The following is a 22849-nucleotide window of genomic DNA, read 5'->3' as shown; positions in this document are numbered from 1 at the left end:
GCCAAGTAAACATGACAATCAGATATTATCCTTGGTTGTTTTTAAATCTTAAAAAAATATTCCTTCAAATATAATGCTCCTGTTTCAATTTACTAGATGTAAACTCATCCTCAATCCCAAATTCTCCGGATTTTACAAACTAATGTGAGATGTATCTTTATTTTTAGATTTTTATCTTGGTATTTTTGGTCTGGATTAATGGTAATTTCACACCTGTAATTTTACAACCTACGGTTGACCACGTATTGTAATATTTAAGGCACAGAATGTACCCAACTTGGACCCATTTGATCCTGCCTAAGAGCTGTGGTGGAGCCCTAGTAGAAAATATTAACAGGTCACACAGATCGGTTCAAGGGGGCAGAGTGAACAGCGTCCCATTGGGAGCAGATGGAGAGGAGGGTCAGCGCCATGCAGCTGAAGTGCTGCCATTGGCTTTGTGCTGCTGAGAGAGCTGAGGCTCAGACAAGCCTGGGTTGAGGGGAGGTAGTGATAGCTCTGTGAAGCTGACAGTTGAGGCAAAGGAAAGCCCATGGGCAGTGGGGCTCTGCTCAGTGTAGCTAGGGCTGGAATCATGCTGATAGCTAGATGCTGGGGTGCAGCCTTATGAATCCAGTGGGACACAGTCTTCAGTGGAGAGATTGAGCAACTAGGAGGTGAGCAGTTGTTCGGGCAGTCTGAGTTGGAGCTGCTGTTGAAGGAAATCTGATGCTAGATCCTCAAAAGAGAGGAGCTGAAATCCCTTGTGAGGTAGACAGACTTTGAAGAATTTTTGTGACTCACTGATGTCTGGGTGGGTTACTTAGGAAACTTGTGGAATCTATCTTGTTTATGTCTGCCATTTAACGTGCAGTTTGTGGTGTACTTGACCACAGTTTGTATGTTAATTCATGTTTACCTCATGTTAATTCTGGATGTTAGAGTATGCGATAGATGATGTTGATTGTTTTGCTGACTCTCGTATAGTAAAATTTCTTCTGTTTGTTTAAAACTGTGGAATGTTGTGGCTTTGTTCTCTTTATGAATTACTGGGATTTCAAATTTTGTCGTCTTTAACAACAAAATAGATTACTGGTTCCTAACTGGCAACAAAATTTGGGGATCATGACGAGATTGTACTAAAATTTGGGAGTGCGGTCTGGGCTCGTAACACTAGTTCTTGGGCATCCTGCTAAAGGGGCAGTTAGCAAACCTTACACAAAGCATCAGTTTGTTTATATAATGCACAGAAAAACGTGTTGATATGTATGTACGATATTCACGCAGGCACACTCACCGGCAATGTGAGATATTTTGAAATGAATGGTATGCTGGTCCAGTTACACTGCTTTGCTCCCACATGTGGTGCTTTCAACTGAAGGTTTTACATTCAAAGTGTTTGCCAGATAACATTTTTTTGGTGATCTAGTTTTCTGTAACTATTACAAGCCATCAGTTTGAAGGATGAGTGAAATGCTGGATTAAAACATAAGGAGCTGCTCAATTATAACCATGTCTGATAGAGTATTTTTTCTGGAGTATTAAGTTACAAGGCCATTTCCATCAGTTGGGTTGTTCTGTCATGCTCCTGTCATGATGCCTCTTTACACTTATTACCGTCTGGAAATGTCAGGGACATGCGTGTTTGCCACTTGTTTCACACTTGTACTGCTAGGTGCCTTCTGAATTCTTTGTGCAACATTTAGATGTTATTCGTGTGCACACTGAAAAGCAATGGCACCAATGCAGACGATAGACTTAACAACTGTATTTACTGCGTCTAGTTTAAAGAAGAAAGCAGTCACTGCTACCATCACGCAGCAAGCAAGGGAATCGTCAACCACAACTAAAAAAGCAAAATCTTTTGTTTTCTTTGAGGTGGAAATCCTTGATGCCAAGACCAAGGAGCAGCTCTGCTTCCTCGACAAGGTGAGATTATAAACATTACCTTTAAAACAAATCCCTCATGTATGGTTATTACCGCTGCACAATTGATTTTGCAAGTGATTAATTGATGTGAAGGAATGCTTTTGAAGTGACTTAGTTGATGCATATTAAACTATGTCACAAAGAATGAAACCCGGATTAGGTGCTGTTGAAAAATCCTGATTTTGTTGCAGGGCAGTGGAATTTATTTAGCTGCTGTTGTGCTCCTGAGCATCAGAATGTCCCTTTAATGAACGATTGTGTCTTTGGTACTGCACATTTTAAGGCTCTTTCTCCTGAAATCTGCATTGCAATTGTCAGATTCCCTTTCTGCTTCGAATTTGTAGTATGTGGAGCTATTGACTGCATTTTCTTTGCATCGTATTTAGGTGGAGCCAAATGCTACGGTTGGTGAAATAAAATCCATGTTCCATAAGTCGTGTAAGTAAAAGTATTCGAGAAGACTTTCTAGAAATCCCAATGACAGCATCCTTGTCATATTTTGAATTAATTTGCCTGTTTTTGTTTTTACTTTATCCATTGCTTTATTTTCTTTCTGTCAAAACTCAGTTTAATGTTTTGCTACATTGTTATTTTTAATCCAGATATTCCTTCCCTTTGCTACATGGAATTGAGGTAGTTTGTAAAGCAAAAGTCCTGGGGGGTTGTAAATCGTTACATACAAATCCTTTTGGACTGGTGACAATTCCTGGATCTGATCTATTTATTCCTCGCTCCACCAGCTGCCCTTAGGGATAAATTTAACAATGGTTATTAGGAGGATGTGCTCAGTGAAATCTGATAGCTAGAATGCAGGGAAACAAATAGAGGTAAAACAGTAAATGAGCAATGGCAGGCCTTCAGAAAGGAGGAAGATTGGGAGCAGACCTGACATATTTCTATGATGGGGATAAGAAAGACACTCACAGTTAGAGATCCCTTCATGGCTAAAGATACAGGGCTGAATTTCCTTGCCCATTGTGGCGAGCTGGGAGACAGCTAGGAGGGCTGGCAATAAGGTAGAGAAAGGCATTGGGAGGGGAGCCTGATGTATTCCTGCCACCAGGGCACATTGGCAGTGGTGGGAATCTTGTCTTCGTGGCTGCCCACTGGTCAGCTAGTTCAGCCACTTAAGTGGTCAATTAAGGGCCACTTCCTGCTCCTGTAGGCATTTCGAGAGGGTCCACCACTGTGTGGGGAGATTGTCAGGTAAACCCTGGGCAGCCTGACCAGTGGGTTCTTGGGGTCGGGGGGTGGGGGGGGGGGGGGTGGGGTGGGATTTGGGGGAACCTTTAAGGGCACTCCATAGCCCCACGAAGGTCCCCAAGGTGGCAATGGGTGTCCCTGTAGCAATGATGCTACCAGCGCACCGTGACACCCCCACACCAATTGCTGGAGCCTACCTGCCTGGCCATGGCTATCCCACAGGAAAAACCTATTTGCTCTTTGAGAGTGCCTCACCATCAATATGCCCTCATGCTGCAGCTGCAGCCTCAGCAATGGCCAATGCTAGCGATGGTGCGGCTGAGCTACTGGCCTTCTGATTGGGCTAGCAGCTCCTGTAGTGGTGGTGGTGGTGTTGGGGAGGATGGAAGGTGCCCTGGTAACTGCATGCAGCCTCTGGGTCCCACTGCCTGCAGAGCAGGCTCACCTCCCGGTTTCAGTTCTGGTGTTGGGACCTTCAATGTCCCCTGGAAAATTCAGCCTGTAGAGATTAAAATGAAACAGAAAGTAGAGGCTTGTGATAAATGTCAAGTTCATAGTAAAGTAGAGAATGAAGCGTAATGCTGAAAATGGAGAGAAGATTTGAAAGAGGAAATATGAGGGACTGAGATTGTGTAAGAGAATAGGTAAATGAGTAACATAAAACAGAACATCCTTCATAAACATATAAACAGTAAAAGAACAGTCAAAGCAAGGTGAGACTGATTATGGCCAAAAAAGAGTACGTAACCTTAAAAGTCTACCAGGGATTGGCATTAAGAGCGCTGCTGTTTTTGATTATGTGTATTAATGACCTGGGCGCGGCTACACAGGATACAATTTCAAAGTTTACAGATGGCACAAAGTTCAGAGAAGTAGTGAACGGTGAAAAGGAACAGTGAAGTGAAGCTGCCACAGGGAATGGGGAAAGTTAGTAGGCAGGTGCAGAGGCAATTAGGAATGCAAATGGCATGTTGGCCTTTATTGCAAGAGGATTGGAGAACAGGAATAAAGAAGTCTTGGCTGCAGTTGTACAGGAATTTGGTGAGACCACGTCTGGAATACTGTATGGAGCTTTGGTCTCTACATTTAAGAAAGGATATACTTGCATTGGAGGCGGCACAGTGAAGGTTCACTAAATTGGTCCCTGGGTTGAGGGTATTGTCCTAGGATGAGAGGCTGAGTAAATTGGGCTTATAGTCTCTGAAATTTAGAAGAAGGAGAGGTGATCTCATTGAAACCTACAAAATTCTGAATGGGCTTGATAGGGTGGATGCTGAGAGATCATTTCCATTGGTCGGGGAATCTATAACATGAGGGCACTGTCTCAGGGTAAGGGGCCGGTCATTTTGGACTGAGATGGGGACAAAGTTCTTCACTCAAAGGATTGTGAATCTTTGGAATTCTCTACTCCAGAGGGTTGTGAATGCTCTATCATTGGGTACATTTAAGGCTGGGATAGACAGATTTTTGATCTCTCAGGGAATTAAGGGGAAATGGGGAACAGGTGGGAAAATGGAGTTGAAGCCCGAGATCAACCACTTAAATGGTGGAGCAGGCTCAAGAGGCCGTGTAGTCTATTCCTGCTTCTATTTCTTATGTTCTTATGTAGGATAGTACAGATGTCAGGAGGACATAGACAGGCTGGTGATATGGGCAGACACATGGTAAATTAAATTCAATGCAGAGAAGTGTGAAGTGATGTATTCTGTAAAGTAGGATGAAGTGAGGCCATAGAAACTAAATATTAGCATTTTAAAAGGATGGAGGAACAGAAGGACCAAAGGTGCAAGGTGTATGTACACAGATCTTTGAGGGCAGAAGGGCAAGTTGAGTTGGCTGTTTAAAAAAAAGCATGTGGGACCCTTGTCTTTCTAAACAGAAGCACAGAGTATAAAAGCAAGGAAGTTGTGCAAAACCGTTATAGCTCATTGGTTTGGTCTCGGTTGGAACGTAGTGGACAATTTAGGGAGCTACACTTTGGGAAGAATGTCAAAGTACTGGAGAAGGTTAGAAGGGTATTTACTAGATGAGACCAGGGATGAGCCATTTAACTATGTGGAAAGACTAGTGAAACTAGGATTGTTCTCTTTTGAACATAAAAGGTTAAGGGGAGATTTAATAGAAGTGCTCAAAATTATAGGGGGTTTTGATAGAGTACATGGGGAGGAAATGTTTCCATTTGCGAGAGGGTCAGTAACCAGAAGGCACAGATTTAAGGTAATTGTCAAAATCACCAGAAGAGAGATGAGGAGAATTTTTTTTACACAGCGAGTTGTTATAATCCACAATGTCCGGTCTGAAAGCAGATTCCATAATAGCTTCCTAAAGGGAATTGGATAATTAATTGAAAGGGGGAAAATGTGTAAGGCTATTGGACACGAGCAAGGGAGTGGGTATAAAATGGGCATTACGGAAAAAGCCCACATAGGGCATGGCAGGTTCTTGATACTCCTCATTTCTTGGACAGGGGAATGACAGCCTCTTTCAATGTTTACTCCAATTATGCAAATATTGCTGATCCTGGAAAACATGGCAAATTGACATGGGTGAGTTTGGGCAGACAGGAGTCCGATTGCACTGCGGTCCGGATCAGAATTATGTTCCAATGGGAAATGTAGACTCCTTGATCTGGAATCAATCTATTCCCAAACTCGCTACATCTTACAAGAACAGATAAATCCTATTTTTGCATTTCCTTTTCAGACCCTCAGTGGTACCCAGCAAGGCAGTCCATCAGATTAGATCCCAGTAAGTACCTTGTTGCTATGTACAAACTTAAACTGCATTTATTTATTGTATTTAGAATTATCCAGCTTTTACAATGTTAGTTCAGATATGGTTAACTAACTTATAAGGAACTAACTCTTAAGAGGAATTGCAAGTCTTCACTCTTCCCTATTGAAGATCTAGCCTTGGAATTCCCTCCAAAAGTCGCCCTGACTCAGAATACCTCAACGACTGCTCACCTCGCAGGGTTTCAATCCAGTCTCCTGAGACTCCATTCCCCTGGGTTTCTGAGGCTGCACCCCAGCACCAACTTTAGCTCTCCAGCCGTGCTGAGCATTGCCCCAAAGGATTACCCTTGCTCCGAAGGCAGCACCGATCTTCTGCTGCCTTTTCAGCTCCTCAGGGTTTTTCCAAAGCCCTCGTTACTTGGAGCCTGCCAACTGCACCTTTTTTTAATGCAAGAAGCTTCTTTTTTCGCTCCTTTCCCCGGTGGTTCCTATGGGTAGTCTCCTCTTCCTGGTGGTTCCTTCCCCGGTCCCCTCTCTCTCCCTAAGATCTCTCCTTGTCCCCTGTGTGGGACTCCTCTCTGGAATGGTGCCCCGCTCCTAGGTCACATGGTTTGGTTTTTCACCACCCTTGTTTTTCTCTGGGCCTTTGACCTTGGCCCAAAGAACTCTAAAACGCAGGACTCTGCATGCGCTGCCCACTCCTGATCTGCGCATATGTGGAATCTCCTGAGGCCAGTCAGGACTTGTAGTTCCTGACCTCTGCCCAGTGACAAGGTAAGTTTGGATCTCCTAATACCCCTCAGACCCTCTGTGGGAGACGTGAGAGCGGGATTGGTTGGGAGGACAGTGTGGTGGCTGTGGTGAAGTGAAATCTTCAGGGGGAGCTCTTGGCGTGGTGGTATTGTTGCTGGACTAGTAATCCAGAGACCCAGGATGATGGTCTGGGGACCTGGGTTCAAATCCTGCCAAGGCAGTTGGGGGAATTTGAATTGAATAAAAATTGATGACCATGAATCAATTGTTGTAAAAACCCATCTGGTTCACTTTCAGGGAAGGAAATCTGCTGCCCTTACCTGGTCTGGCCTACATGTGACTCCTAGCTCATAGCAATGTGGTTGACTCTTAAATGCTTTCTGAATTAGGGATGGGCAATAAATGCTGGCCTAGCCAGTGATGCCCACATCCAATAAATATAAAAGAAAAGAATTTTTAAAAACCTACCATTTAACTGGAGCAGGAATCAGGTCTCAAACATCAGTCATTTAGACCACCCCCACCATTGAAAAGAAAGTGAGGATTGAAAGGGGCCTCACAGCTAAACATATCCAGGCAGAGTTCTAGGGCAGCCATTGCTACCTTGCAGCTCGTGACCCGAGAATCTCATCTCGTGACCCCCCAGTTTGGGAAGCCCTCCCAGAAGGAAAAACCAGTAAAAAACTGGGAATTTAGCATACTGGTCCAAACTGGTCCTGTATACCTTAAAATTCAATACCAGTAAAAACTGAATGGAATACTGGTCCAAACTGCTTATTCCTTTTGGGATAGCTGCTCCAAGCAGAGTAACATCCTGATTCTTTGCGCAGAGAAATCATAGATTCAAGAACATCCAAGGACCGATTTGCAACAAACCAAACTGTCTTAACAGCCTTTCCTTTCACTTTGATCAGTTGTTTAGGGCTGTTTCAGGTAAATTATACAGAGGTTTTTTTTTGATAATGCTTTGTCTGATTTCATACAAACCTGAAATAAGAGAAAGACAGACTTGCATTTACATAGCACCTTTCACAACCTCAGGACACCTCAAAACACTTTAACATCCAATCAAGTGCTTTTGCTTTGGCGTGTACCCACTGTTGTAATGTGCGATCACTGATAGTCAACTTTGTAAACAGCAAGACCCCACAAGGAGCTAATAACCGGAGATTCAGGAGGAGGAATGTTAATGTCTGTATTCTTTTACAACTGGAACTCTCCGAAGGAGATTTACTTCATGTGAATACTTCACAAAGATTGGCCGGGTGGTTAATAGTGAGGTTGAGTGTCTTGGGCTACAGGAAGATATAGATGGGATGGTCAAATGGGTAGATAAGTGGCAGATGGAATTTAACTCTGAAAAGTGTGAGGTGATACACTTTGGAAGGAGTAATTTGACAAGGAAGTTTTCAATGAACGGCATGACACTAGGAAGTTCTGAAGAACAAAGGGACCTTGGCATGTGTGTCCATAGATCTCTGAAGGTGGAGGGGTATGTTAGTGAGGTGGTGAAAAAGGCATATGGGACATTTGCCTTTATCAATTGAAGCATAGATTACAAAAGTAGGGAGGTCATTTGGAGTTGTATAGAACTTTGGTGAGGCCACAGCTGGATAGGAAGGATGTGATTGAACTGGAAGGGGTGCAGAGGAGATTCACCAGGATGTTGCCTGGGATGAAACATTTAAGTTATGAAGAGAGGTTGGATAGACTTGGGTGGCTTTCGTTGGAGCAGAGAAGACTGAGGGGTAACCTGATCGAGGTGTACAAGATTATGAGGGGCATGGACAGGGTGGATAGGGAGCAGCTGTTCCCCTTGTTTAAAGGGTCAGTCATGAGGGGACAAAAGTTCAAGGTGAGGGGCAGGAGGTTTAGGGGGGATGTGAGGAAAACCTTTTTACCCAGAGGGTGCTGATGGTCTGGAATGCACTGCCTGGGAGGGTGGTGGAGGCGGGTTGCCTCACATCCTTTAAAAAGTACCCGGATGAGCACTTGGCACGTCATAACATTCAAGGCTATGGGCCAAGTGCTGGTAAATGGGATTAGGTAGGTAGGTCAGGTGTTTCTCACATGTCGGTGCAGACTTGATGGGCCGAAGGGCCTCTTCTGCTCTGTGATTCTGTGATGCAGGCAAGATCTGAAATGAGAGACCATGTTGAAAGGCCACAAGCACAATATCAGTGAACCCATTACATCAACAAATAATGCTTTAAGACTAACACTATTACTTGTGTTCTCCAGCAATTTGAATTTATTAGAATGTTCGATAGCAACTTTCGAAAGGGAATCAGGTATATGGTTAAAAGGAAAAATTTTCAGGGCTATGCGGAAAGAGCAGGAAAGTGAGACTTTTTCAAAGAGCTGGCATAGACCTGGTGGGCTGAATGGCTGCCTTCTGTGCTGTCTGATTCTACGTGTGTCATCTTTAGTGGTGCTGTCTGGAGGAGATGTTGGCATCTGTTCCATCCCTAAATAGGTTAATTTAGTCGCTATCATTTACACAGGGACATAAGAAGTGGGAGCAGGAGTAGATCATTCGGCCTTTCAAGCCCCCCCCAACAAGATCAAGGCTGATTTGATTGTGGCCCTAACTCCATCTTCCTGCCTCCCCCACCCATAACCCAGGACTCTCTTGGAGATCAAAAATCTGTCTTCCTCTTCCTTGAATATATCCAATGACCCAGCCCCCACTGAACTCTGGGGTAGAGAATTCCAAAGCCTAATAGCCTCCCGAGAGAAGCAATTCCTCCTCATTTCAGTTGGTGCAAACACAATTTGAACGACTGGAGCCTTCGCTTGGACCCCGGCCATTTCATTCAGCTGAATCGACAATTTGGCTTTCTTTTTAAAATTTGCAGGGGATGAAGGGATTGAACAACGGTGCCTTACTGACTCGCAACTGACTCACAAATACCATGCACTGTTTATCCACCTTAATAGTCCTGGAATTTCAGAAATGCTTCCTGCTGAAAGAATCTGCTTGCAAGGGCATGTATGGCGTCTAGTGGATGTGACATTGAGGTTCTAGTCACTGGGCTGAAACTAATATGGATTGAGTTGCACATCTGTCGACCACCCACTTTGATCAAACTGTGTACGGCACAGTGAAATGTTAGCCCACAAACTCTGATAGGCTCAGGGCTGGGGGCCCTTGGAGCCCTCACATCCTCTCCTGGAGGGTATGGGGCCCACTCTCCAATACCATGTTTAAATGTCTGCCATTCACGTGCATGGCTTAACAGTGAGTAGCAGGAGCCTACTTAACTGTGGGGGCATCAAAGTTGTCCTCCACATACATACGTAAACCTACATATATATTCATACATGCACGCAATGCTGGATGGTTGTTTTTCACACTCTCTCAAAGCACTTTACAGCCAATGAAGTGTTTTTGAACAGGAGCCACAGTTGTTAACATAGGAAATGCAGCAGCCAATTTGCACACAGCAACTCCCACAATCAGCAATGTGACAATGGCCAGATTTTTTTTTGGGTATGGTGTGGATTGAGGGGTAAATATTGGTCAGGACAACAGGAAGAACTCCCCTGCCCTATGCAAAACAATCCCATGAGTTCCTATACATCCACCAGAACAGGCAGATGGGGCCTCAGTTTAATGCAGGCTTGTCCAACATACAGCCTTTGGCTTGGTGTGGCCCACAAAGCCCCTCTATGCAGCCCCCGGAGCAAGTTTTCAAAATGCCGGTCAAACAGGTAAGTTTGAATAGAAGATTCTGCAGAGAGCGTGGCACAGGCATCCAGAGTGGGCCCAGCTAGACCTGAGCAGGGCATGAAGCAGCCAGCTCAGGGCCAGGCAGTCCCCAACAGGGCCCATTGGCATTTGAGTCATTGAGTGACTGGGACTGTGAGAGAGAGAGAGAGAGGTGGGGGGTGGGGGGTGGGGGGGCAACAGAGAGGGAGAGGAGAGAGTGTGAGGAAGGGAATAGAATGTGGGAGGCGGGAAGAGAGTGTGAGGGGGAGGGGTTGAGAGTGAGGGGGAATAGAGAGTGTGAGAGGAGGGTAGAGAGTTTGAGAGGGGGTGGAGAGTTTGAGAGGGGGGAAGGGAGTGCGAACTGGGTGTAGAGAGTGTGAGAGGCGGTAGAGAGTGTGGGGGGGCGGTGGTGGTGAGAGACTGTGAGAGCGTTGACAGAAAATGTGGCGTGTGAGAGAATGTGAGGGGGGAAGAGAGCGCGAAGGGGGTGAGAGAGTGTGAGAAGGAGTGAGAGAGCGTGAGGGGTGAGAGATGGTGGGGAGTTTGGGAGAGTGTGGGGGGGGGTGAGAGAGTATGTGGGGGATTGAGAGCATGTCGGGGGGGGTGAGTGTGTTGGGGGGTGAGTCAGTGTAAGGGGGTAGAGAGAGTGGGGGGTAGAGAGAGTGGGTGTTGGGGAGAGGGGGTGTGAGAAGAGAAGAGGGAGTGTGTGTGTGTGTGTGTGTGTGTGTGTGTGTGTGTGTGTGTGTGTGTGTGTGTGTGTGTGTGTGTGTCCATAAGTCTAGCTCGCTCCCAGTCTCAGGGTTCTCATTCACCCTCACCCACGCACACCATCATGCTCTTTCATCCGCTCTCACAGTGGTGAGGCCAAGTGCGCGAGTACCCTGAGGCTGTGAACTGGACACACAGCTCTCACTCTATGACTCTATTACTCTATTACGCTCTAATACTCATCTTTATTTATTACTCACTGTTTTTTTTTGCTCAGAAATTTGTTTCTTCATATCTCCATTTAAAAAAAAATTCATGTTTGATATTGCGCCAAACTTTATCTTTCTCACTTCCTCCAAATAAAAGGTGTGGCTATGGGTATCCGCATGGGCCCCAGCTATGCCTGTCTCTTTATGGGGTATGTGGAACATTCCTTGTTCCAGTCCTACTCCGGACCCCTCCCACAACTCTTTCTCCGGTACATCGATGATTACTTCGGTGCCGCTTCATGCTCTCGTCAGGACTTGGAAAAATTTATTAATTTTGCTTCCAATCTCCACCCCTCCATCATTTTCATGTGGTCCATCTCTGACACCTCCCTCCCCTTCCTTGACCTCTCTGTCTCAATCTCTGGTGATAGACTGTCCACCAATATCCATTACAAGCCTACCGACTCCCACAGGTACCTCGAATACAGCTCCTCACACCCCGCTTCCTGTGAGGACTCCATTCTATTCTCTCAGTTCCTTTGCCTCCGTCGCATCTGTTCCGATGATGCTACCTTCAAAAACAGTTCCTCTGACATGTCCTCCTTCTTCCTTAACCGAGGTTTTCCACCCACGGTCGTTGACAGGGCCCTTAACCGTGTCCGGCCCATCTCCCGCGCATCTGCCCTCACGCCTTCTCCTCCCTCCCAGAAACATGATAGGGTCCCCCTTGTCCTCACTTATCACCCCACCAGCCTCCGCATTCAAAGGATCATCCTCCGCCATTTCCGCCAACTCCAGCATGATGCCACCACCAAACACATCTTCCCTTCACCCCCTCTGTCGGCATTCCGTAGGGATCGCTCCCTCCGGGACACCCTGGTCCACTCCTCCATCACCCCCTACTCCTCAACCCCCATCTATGGCACCTCCCCATGCCTACGCAAAAGATGTAACACCTGCCCCTTCACTTCCTCTCTCCTCACCGTCCAAGGGCCCAAACACTCCTTTCAACTGAAGCAGCATTTCACTTGCATTTCCCCCAACTTAGTCTACTGCATTCGTTGCTCCCAATGCGGTCTCCTCTACATTGGAGAGACCAAACGTAAACTGGGCGACCACTTTGCGGAACACCTGCGGTCTGTCCGCAAGAATGACCCAAACCTCCCTGTCGCTTGCCATTTTAACACTCCACCCTGCTCTCTTGCCCACATGTCTGTCCTTGGCTTGCTGCATTGTTCCAGTGAAGCCCAACGCAAACTGGAGGAACAACACCTCATCTTCTGACTAGGCATTTTACAGCGTTCCGGACTGAATATTGAATTCAACAACTTTAGGTCTTGAACTCCCTCCTCCACCCCCACCCCCTTTCTGTTTCTTCCCCCTTCCTTTTGTTTTTTCCAATAATTTATATAGATTTTTCTTTTCCCACCTATTTCCATTATTTTTAAATCTTTTATGCTCCCCCCACCCCCACTAGAGCTATACTTTGAGTGCCCTACCATCCATTCTTAATTAGCACATTCGTTTAGATAATATCACCAACTTCAACACCTATGTGTTCTTTTGTTCTTTTGTCTGTGACATCTTTTGATGATCTGCTTCTATTACTGCTTGTTTGTCCCTACAACCACACCACCCCCCTCCACTTCTCTCCCCCCACCCAAAACCGCCCCCCCCTCCACCTTAAACCAGCTTATATTTCACCCCTCTCCTTGGATTCACATAGTTCTGTTGAAGGGTCGTGAGGACTCGAAACTTCAACTCTTTTCTTCTCCGCTGATGCTGCCAGACCTGCTGAGTTTTTCCAGGTAATTCTGTTTTTGTTTTTATCTTTCTGAAATTTGTTCATTGGCTCCTTGAGTGAGAAAAAATTTGAAATGTGGCCCCTCAAGCAAAAGGTTGGAAGAGCCTGATTTAACACCTTATCAGAAAGATGGCAACTCTGACAGTGCAGCCCTCCCTCAGTACTGCAGAGTCAACTTAGATTTTTGTGTTCAAGGCTCTGGGATGGGACTTGAACCCACAACCTTCTGACGTGGAGGTGAGAATTCTAGCAACTAAGCCACAGAGACCATGTACTTATTGTCTTTTGTGTGCCTTTTCTCCAAACTCTTCTGCGTTTTTGTTTTGCCTTTTCAAATATTTATCTATTGCCCTTTTAAAAGCCATTCTGCTTCTGTCACACATTCCAGTTGGGCCTCCCATGTCCTACCAACCCTCAGAAAATGTTCATGTGCTTCAAAGTGCTTGTAAACTGGCTCCTGTACTGGTTCAAAGGGTTAACACCATAGAACATTGTGTCACACAAACCAGAAAACACAGGGGCCCAGATTGGGACATTTCCCGGCTCTTTCCACTTCACCTGGGAAAAGGATACTCGGAAGGTCAGATTTTCATTCCGGGGCTCAGGTTGCATTAGAAGTCATGTCCATCACCCCCGGAACAAGTGCTAGGCTGCCAGGTGTGGAGGCAGTCTGTTCGGAAGGCCTGCTCTGTGCTCCTGCTCTTTGGTGAAGTTATTTAAAAAGATCAACAAAACAAAATCTAGCATTCCAGCCCTTGCCTCTCACCCCCCATGCTCCCCCAACCCTCTCCATGCCCAATCCATGCTAACCCATGTCACCTCATGCCCCCACCCACCCACCCATGATTCTAGCCCTGTACCACCCTATGCCCCTCTACCTATCCCCCAATACCTCTCAAACCCCCTATGCCACCCGATGCCCCTCTACCCACCCCAAGACCATTCATACCCCTATGCTGACTGAGGACTGCGTGCAGTTGTTGGGTAAGAAAGTCTAAATATTAATTTTGTACAAACCTAATTTAGTTTGTAGTTGGCATTAAACTGAAATCTACAGTTTAAACTCTGTAGTTGCCAGCCTTAAGCAGGATTTTTTCAAAGGTTCCAGTGAAAGAGCAGCTTAATTAAGAGGGAGCTGAAACTGGACCCTCATTAATTGACTCAGCTAGGCCTTTTTTGTTAGGAGCATATATAAGTAGCCAACTTAGTGCGACTTACAATAGAGTGCCAGAGTTGAGCACTTCAGGGAAGGGAAAGTGGTGTTTGGTTGCTTCTAACTAAACTTTTTCAGCCTCCAGGAATTGATACTTGCTCTGCTACAGGAGAAGAAGCTGATTAATTGGTGAGTATCTGGTAAGTGATTAAGGTTTATTCTATTCATAAGGCTCAAAATAGTATATTTTGAGCAAGACGTGAGCAGGAGAGGTTAAAAGGCATGGATCGAGAGGCCTACCTGCAGTCAGACCAGCGGCGGAGTGACATCACAAACCACAACATGACGCCAGTGCAGGAAAAGCAGCTGATTGGTGAATAGGATTGGTGAATATTTCTGGTCTTTAAAGTAAAAGTAAGGTCTTTAGTTTGTGTTTAGGTCTCTAGTCTTTTGTCTCCCATTTTCTTAAAAATAGCTTCTTAAGTATAAGAGTGATACTGGTGTTTAAAAAAATAATATCAATAAAGAGTAAAAAGGGGATTCTTCAAGTGTAAAGAGCAGGGATATTAGAGTAATTAATTAATAAAATCAATTAAATATGATAGTGATGGCAGGATGGGTGAGGTGTTGCTGCTGCAGCATGTGGGAGCTGCTGGATACCAAGGTGATCCAGAGCAAACACACCTGTACCAAGTGTTTGCAACTCGAGGAACTTCGGATCTGAGTTGAGGAACTGGAGTCCGAGCTGCAGACATTGCACTGCATCAGGGCGGGGGAATGTTACCTGGACACTTTGATCCAGGAGGCGGCCACACCCCTCAGATTAGGTAATTCAAATTTGGTCTGTGATCAGGGACAGGAAGGTGACTACAGGTGAGGCAGCTATGGAGACCAAGGGGATAGTGTTTGAAGAACCTCGGCCCCTGCAATTGTCCAACAATTAAGAGGTTCTTGCAAGCTGTGTGGACTAGAGCTGCAGGGAGAAGGAGCGAAATGACCACGACACTATGGTACAGGGAGACATTCAATTGAGGGGAGGAAATAGGAACGTAGTAGTGGCAGGGGACTGTTTAATTAGGGGGATAGATACTGTTCTCTGCAGCCGTGAGCGTGAGTCCCAACGGATGTGTTGCCTGCCCGGTGCCAGGATTAAGGACATCTCCTCAGGACTGGAGAGAAACTTGGAGTGGGAGGGGAGGGATCCAGTTGTTGTCGTCCCTGTTGGTACCAACAACATCGATAGGACAAGAAAGGAGGTTCTGCTGAAAGAATTTGAACAGTTAGGGGCTAAATTAAAAAGCAGAACCCCCAAGATAATAACCTTGGGTTATTACCTGAACCACGGGCAAACTGGCATAGTGTAAATAAAGTCAAGGAGTTAAGTGCGTGGCTCAGAGATTGGTGTGGGAGGAATGGGTTTCAGTTAATGGGGCACTGGCACCAGTACTGGGATAGAAGGGAGCAATTCCTCTGGGATGGGCTTTACTTGATCCATGCTGGGACCAGTGTCCTGGCAAATTGAATAACTAGGTCTGTAGAGAGGGCTTTAAACTAAATAGATGAGGGGAGGGTTGTGGAAATGGGATATATAAGCTTACAAAGAAAAGGATATGGCAGCATTGCAGGGCAGCTATTTAGGAATGATACCCAGAATGTGACAGGAAGGGGCAGGGACATAAAAAACAGCAGCAAATAGGGGCAAAGGGGGAAAAAATGGTAAAAAGGCAAAATGAATGGCTCTTTACTTAAATGCACATAATATTCGGAACAAAATAAATGAATTAAAAGCACAAATAGAGGTTAATGGGTATGATGTTAAAGCCATTACAGAGACATGGTTACAAGGAGATCAAAGCTGGGGACTAAATATTCAGGGGTATGCGACTTTTTGAAAGGGTGGTGGGGTAGCTTTGTTAGTATGAGATGGAATAAGTACGATAGCAAGAAATGATCTTGGATTGGAAGATGTAGAATCCTTATGGGTGGAGGTAAGAAATAACAAGGGGAAGAAGACACTGGTGGGAGTAATCTATAGACCCCTGACAGTAGCTATAATGTAGGGCAGAGAATAAATCCAGAAATAATGAGGGCATGTGAAAAAGGCAGTACATTAATCATGGGTGACGTTAATCTTCATGTAGATTGGGAAAATAAAATTGGCAGAGGTAGTCATGAGCACGAATTCATAGAAAATATTCGGGACAGTTATGAACAATATGTTGTGGATCCAAGCAGGGGTCAGGCTATTTTGGATCTGGTAATGTGTAATGAGGCAGGTTTAAAAAATGATTTCAGAGTAAAAGACCCCCTCCTAGGAAACAGTGACCATAACATGGTGGAATTTAGCATTCAGTTTGAGAGTGAGAAACTTGGGTCGGAAACATCAGTGCTAAACTTAAATAAGGGGAATTACAAAGGAATGAGGGCAGAGTTGGCTGGAGTGGACCGGGAAAGGAGTTTAGCAGAAAAGATGAACAATGGCCGACGTTTAAAAAAATAGTTTAGGAACAAATATATGTCAAAGTGAGGAAGCAGGATTGTGGCAAGGGGATAAACCAACCATGGTTAACCAAGGAAGTTAAGGATAGTATCAAATTGAAAGAAAAAGCATACAGGGCAGGATTTCCCCTTCGTCGGGTGCAGCGGGTGAGCCTGGGAGTGGCCGCAAAGCGGGCCGACTCCTCCAATTGGGCCCCGACTGTGCTTTCATGCTGGCGGGCTAATTAAAGCCTGCCCAGCGTGAAACACGGCTCCGCACTGGCCAGGAAGGGTCAAGCGGGGGTCGGGGCCTGTCGGCCGCTGGGTCCAATGGCGACCCGGCGGCCAGTTTAAAAGTGGCCCAGGCAGACCCTGGAAGACTGCCACAGAGGACGTCCCCTCAGCCGACACTATGGACTCAAGTGCTGCTGGACACGGCAGGCGGGAGGGCAGGTTGCGTGGGCATTTAGCCCCCTGCTTCTCTGAGTGCCTCACCGTCCTGCTGGAGGAGGTGGCTGCCAGGAGGGACACCCTTGTCCCCAGGGATGGGTGAAGGAGGCCACCGCACCTCATCAAGAGGGCATGGGAGGAGGTGGCAGCGCTGGTCAGCAGCTGTGGCGTGGTGCAGCATTCCTGGGTGCAGTGCCGTAAGCACTTCAATGACCTGCTGCTCAGGATGGGTGAGTACCATGTTGGCACGGGTCAGTGCGCAGTTGTGTTAAGGCCTGGCTATCCTGCCATGGACCTCAGGGGTGCTGGAGCCAGAGTGCCAAACTGTCAATCAAACCGAAGCTGGCCAAGGGGGTGAGCCCTGGCTGCTTGCACTAAGTGCCTTGTGGCACGAGGTCCACAACTCAGATGTGCCCTGCCAGGTGGTTCTCAGGGGTTGGCCAGGCTGCAATGGCGCTGAAGGTACAGAGCGGACTCAGCAACGCTCCTCTGTTGTTTCAGGAGAAGACGGCCCACAATAATATAGAAAGGTCACGGACCGGCGGAGGCTCCTAATCCTTTCGAGATATGAGCAAGATACCTTGGAACTTGAGAGTCAGCAGGCCCCCTGTGCAACCGGGCATGGAGAGGCCAGGGTGCCAGACGGAGGTAAGAGTGCAGTGCACAGAGATGAGAGTTTCAGATTGTGCAACCTTTCTAGTGTAGTCTCTTCATTGATGGGAGCCTCGACCCTGGAGTCCCCATTGATCATTGGAGGACAAGGGTGCCATGGTGCAGATCTCCATTGTCTCACCAGGGTGACTGACATGCGCAGTGACAGTGTGATGATTGTAACTAATGACATGTCCTTCTTCTCCCTTAGGAGCGTTCGCTCTCCAGACCCCGAAGGGCCACCCCTGACACCAGAGGACCACTGAGCATCATTTGCACCTGTGCTACACTCACTCTCTGAAGCAGGCACCAGCGTAGATACCAGCACATCAGTGGGCATTAGAGTGGCGGCTAGTGTCTCGGTGCACATTTGTGAGGGCACTTCACAATTGCTTGAGGTGCAGGTGGAGGAGATTCCCAGGGCGCCGGCAGTTGGAGGACTGCTGGGGGACCTGGACAATGCTCAGTCAAAGGCTAATGATGAGCCTCTGGAGTCATCCATTAAGGAGCAGATGCTGCATGTCCAGCGAGATGTGTGACAGGATCTGGCAGAGATCCATGAGGGTCTGTGTGCCATGGTCTCCGTGATGGAGGAGTCCATAAGGAGCATAAGCACTGCATTGAATGTCATGGGTGAGTGCACTGCTTCCTCCATTGAGAGAGTGCAACTCTCCTGGAGAGTTAGCTCCTGGGGTTGTGCTCAGACCTGCAAGCCCTCACACAGGCACTGACCTCAGGTAGGTCAGTGCCAGTGCAGGAGAAGGATGAGGTACCCAGTATTCCAGCTAGGCACCTATCCATCAATGTTGTGCAGGGAGGTCCAGAGTGACCTCATGTTATCACACGAGCTGCCTGTCCTCTCTGCAGGATCCTCTCAGGTTGCTCTGGATGATGGGAGCAGCTCCTCTGCCCCTCTGCCAGTGACCATGGCATGCAATGACTCGGGAGATGCCAGCTGTGGCCGCTCCCTCCCAGGCGGGGCCAGCACAGGCTCCACTGGCCAGCGGACGACCATTTATGTCACAAGGCCAACAGGACAGTAGAGTCAGCAGGCTGTCTCCAATGCCCTGCCAGTGAGGGTGGGGCACCAAGACGTAACACTCGCAAACATAAGTTTAAGGCACCATGAGCATAAGACGGGTGATCTCCTGTTGTGCAATTTTTTATCTGTACTGGTCTGGGGTTGATGACCAGAGAAGGTTCTGTTAATTTGTTTGGACTGTCAAAATTAGATAAATTTTCTTTTGTCATAATAGCTGAGTATGCTTCACCTTCTTCATTGGATATGGTGCAGGGTACGCCAGTATGTAATGCTGGACGTGGGTGGCTGTAAACCTAATTGCACAGGCTTTGGGGTCAAAGGAAAGGATCATTTCAGCTATCCCAGGAAGGAGGCGGCAGCCCTGGCGTGAGGTGGAAGCGGTTATTTGGTAGCCTAGCTGAAGGAGTGTTGGATCAAGACATCCTTGGTGTCCCTGCCTCCCTGGAGGTTACAGAGGTCTGCCTCCACACCCTCAGCGTTCTCCTCACCGTGCTCCTCTTCGGACTCAATACTGCATTCATCATCTGCGGCCTGTGGAGCTGCGTCAAGACCCTCATCCTCCAGTGGACCCCCTCTTGCTAGTGCCAGATTGTGCAGATCGCAGCATGCAACCACTATCAGTGACACCCGTTCTGGGGGAGTTGGGGGGGGGGGGGGGGGGTGGGGGTGGGGGGGTGGGGGGGTGGTGGTGTGGGTATTGTAGTGCTCTTCTAAATAGTCCAGACATTGGAAATGAATCTTCAGAAGACCTATGGTTCTCTCTATCATCGCCCTTGTGGAGGCATGACTCCTATTATAACGCTGCTCTGACTCTGTTCTTGGGTGGCGGAGAAGCGTCATGAGCCACCTTGTCACCCAGCAGCCATCTATCCAGTCCAGCTGGAGCACTGAAGACCCTTGGCACCTGGGAGTGTCTCAGGATGTAAGCATCATGGGAGCTGCCTGGGTACCTTGCACAGACTTGCAGAATCTGCATCCTGTGGTCACACACTATCTGCACGTTCATGGAGTGGAATCCCTTCCTGTTGACAAGGGCACCCGGCTGACCCGCTGGTGCCCTGATGGCCACATGTGTGCAGTCGATGGCACCCTGAACGCGGGGGAAGACCAGCAAACAATGAAAAGCCTCTGGCTCGCTCAGCCGGGCTGGCCTCGTCCATATGGAAATGAATGAAAGTCAATACCCACCTGAACAGAGGATCTGTCACCAGCTTGACACAACTATGGACAGTTGATAGGGAGATTCCACACAGATCCCCCACTGAGCCCTGGAAAGAGCCGGAGGCATAGAAGTTGAGGGCCACTGTGACTTTCAGAGCCACTGGCATGGGGTCGGAGCTGATCTCAGGGACGATCATCTGACAAATGGAGGTCACGCTCTGCCTTGGGAGGCGGAGTCTCCTTTGATATTGCACCTCGGACATATTGAGGTAGCTGCATCGCCGCCTGTAAACCCTAGCAGCAGGACAGTGGCGTCTTCTGCAGCCCCTAACTCCTTGGACTTCCTGCCTGTGGCCCTCCCCCCACAGGTTGCTCCCCAGACACCTACTGCACTGAAGTCACGGGATTGGAGGCAGCTGCTGGTTTCTATGGGCAGCTGGTGTACAACTTGGAACACCCGCCCCCCTATTCCCCCACCTGCAAAAATGGCAGAGGCCGGTTTGGGGAATGGGACTTCCAGATTCGCGTCTCTGCCAGCATTTCCATGGAGATGGGGATCCTCCATGTCTATGTGAACGTTCAGGCCCAAATTGTTCCAAACGTTCCAAATTGTGTTAGCTGTAATAAAAACAGAAAATACTGGAAAAACACAGCGGGTCTGACAGCCTCTGTGGAGAGAGAAACAGAGTTAATGTTTCGAGTCTGTGTGACTCTCCAGAGTGTTAACTGCATCTCTGCTGAGCCAACGATGGCTCAGGAAAGAGGGACGCAGTAAAGTTATACTAGGAACCCCTTCTGGCCACAAATGTAGAATGGCTTATTTCACCCTTTTCTGATTTAGTGTCAAAGATGGCCCCGCAGAGAAGATACTGCAATTTAATCAGAATTTCATTTCTTTCCACTGATACATCTTTACCAGGTTTCCACCGTGGGTATTTCTTTATTCTTTCATGGGATGTGGGCGTCGCTGGCAAGGCCAGCACTTGTTGCCCATCCCTAATTGCCCTTGAACTGACCTTGCTAGGTCATTTCAGGGAGCAGTTAAGAGTCAACCACATTGCTATGGGTTTGGAATCACATGTAGGCCAGACCGGGTAAGGATGGCAGATTTCCTTCCCTACAAGACATTAGTGAACCAGATGGGTTTTTATGACAACCGATGATCGTTTCATGGTCACCATTACTGAGACTAGCTTTATAATTTATTAATTGAGTTTAAATTTGATTTGAACCCACGTCCCCCAGAGTGTTACTACGCCACCATCTCCTCCTAAAATTGGGTGTTAGCTCAATAGCTCAATAACAGGCATGTTGCAATGCTTTGACAAGCTGAGTTAGGTATGCATGACCATTTTTAGTGTGAGCTTTGACAGTGAGTGTTGACAGCCTATCCTGGCATGAAGGGAAACCTGATCCTTTCTTTTGTCCAATGTCCAAATGCCCCAGGTCTTATATGGTGACCAGGGGCAGAATTTTACAGCCGCTTTTTGGTGGGGACAGGGCCGTGAAATGCGGCGAGACATTCTAAACCCCATTGGCTTCAGCGGGAATGTAAAATCCCCCTGTCGTAAAATTCTGCACCAGGAGAGTGGCAGAACCAGCTGAATGCCACTTGTTCAACCATAGCACTGAGAGTAGTGAACTCTATACAGACCAGAACCCACTCCTCGTGTGGTAAACTTGGTCACCCTCGGGTGGAGCTGGAATACACTTTAAAGGCCCAGCATTTCACCCCTGGGTTGGGTGCGTAGAGACAGGCGAATTCCCAGCTCGCAAAAATGGCAGCCCACAGTTCCAATTTTCATTCGGGGCTGGGTGGGGTGGTGGTTGGAAGGGGGTGGGGAGGTGGAACGGCGGGGTCGGGGGGTGGAGTGGGGGGGTGTGGAGGGGGTGGTGGAGGTGATGGGGGATGCCGGTGGTAGGGCACGGTGTGGGCTGGATTAGAAGTCAGGTCTGCCACCCCCAGAATGAGTGTGGAGGCAGCCGGTTGCTAAGCCAGGCTAGGTGAAAGGCCTGCATCTGTGCTGAATTTAATTTGTTGTATTTAATTTTAGAAAAATGATTAAAACATAAAACAGCCCTTTATCCCTCACCCCTTACCCTCTCATCTCCCCCACACACTCCCCATGCCCCTTCCGTGCCAACTTATGCCACCTCATGCCCCCCAGCCATCCCCCCCATGGCCCCTCATACTCCCTATGCCTCTCTATCCAACCCAATGGCCCTCATATCCCCTATGCACCACACATCCCATGGCCCTTTATAGCCCCTATGAATACTTAGTGCCAATTCAAACCAACCCATGTCCCCCACCCACCACCCTTTGCCCTTACCCCCTCCATGCCAACTCATCTAGTATCCACTATTGGCAAACCTCAGGAGCTATGCTGACATAAAATAAAGTTACGTGTCTATTCATGATGTCATTATTTTAAACAAAAAAACTCATTGATAAAAAGAATCAATACATAGAAATTCCTTCAAGTAATCTCCTATGAAAACAAACATTTCTATTCTGTAACCATTTGGAGATGTCAATCAAAACACTGTGATAATGTTAGTTTGTAAAAGCAGTCATTGCAGGACAAATCCTATAATGTTAACCCTCGGGCTTATGTCAACAGACGGGTTGAAATATTAAGCACTGACTTTTTTAAAACTCCAGACCTTATTTTTTTAAATTTAAAGCCCAGCAGAGTTAAATCCATTGACAGCCTTTACCATTCCAATGAGCTTTGGCAGTTCGTTGGTAACTTTGACACTTCTTTGACAGCTTTGACAGTTCCAATGAGTTAATGCACTTTTTAAACACAATTAGGTTCACTTTTAACAATACAAAAGAGTGCTTTCTCTTTCCAAAGGGTGCCTTACTTCTTCCAAAG

The 22849-nt window shown here is 47.2% G+C and overlaps 1 protein-coding gene across 1 annotated transcript in view; it reads left to right on the top strand.

Moving 5' to 3' along the window:
• The first annotated feature begins 1814 nt into the window (after positions 1–1814).
• The window catches only part of LOC121289220 (very-long-chain enoyl-CoA reductase-like), a 55240-nt gene continuing 34205 nt past the window's right edge, over positions 1815–22849 (top strand). Inside the window, exons 1-3 of the mRNA XM_041208433.1 lie at positions 1815–1908; positions 2295–2346; positions 5815–5859. Of these exons, the coding sequence (XP_041064367.1) occupies positions 2331–2346; positions 5815–5859 (61 nt within the window). The 5' untranslated portion in view covers positions 1815–1908; positions 2295–2330. The remainder of the gene's footprint in view (positions 1909–2294; positions 2347–5814; positions 5860–22849) is intronic.

The sequence above is a fragment of the Carcharodon carcharias genome, chromosome 16 (genome assembly GCF_017639515.1).
Source record: "Carcharodon carcharias isolate sCarCar2 chromosome 16, sCarCar2.pri, whole genome shotgun sequence".
NCBI lineage: Eukaryota > Metazoa > Chordata > Chondrichthyes > Lamniformes > Lamnidae > Carcharodon > Carcharodon carcharias.
This window is presented reverse-complemented; position numbering and strand designations above follow the sequence as displayed.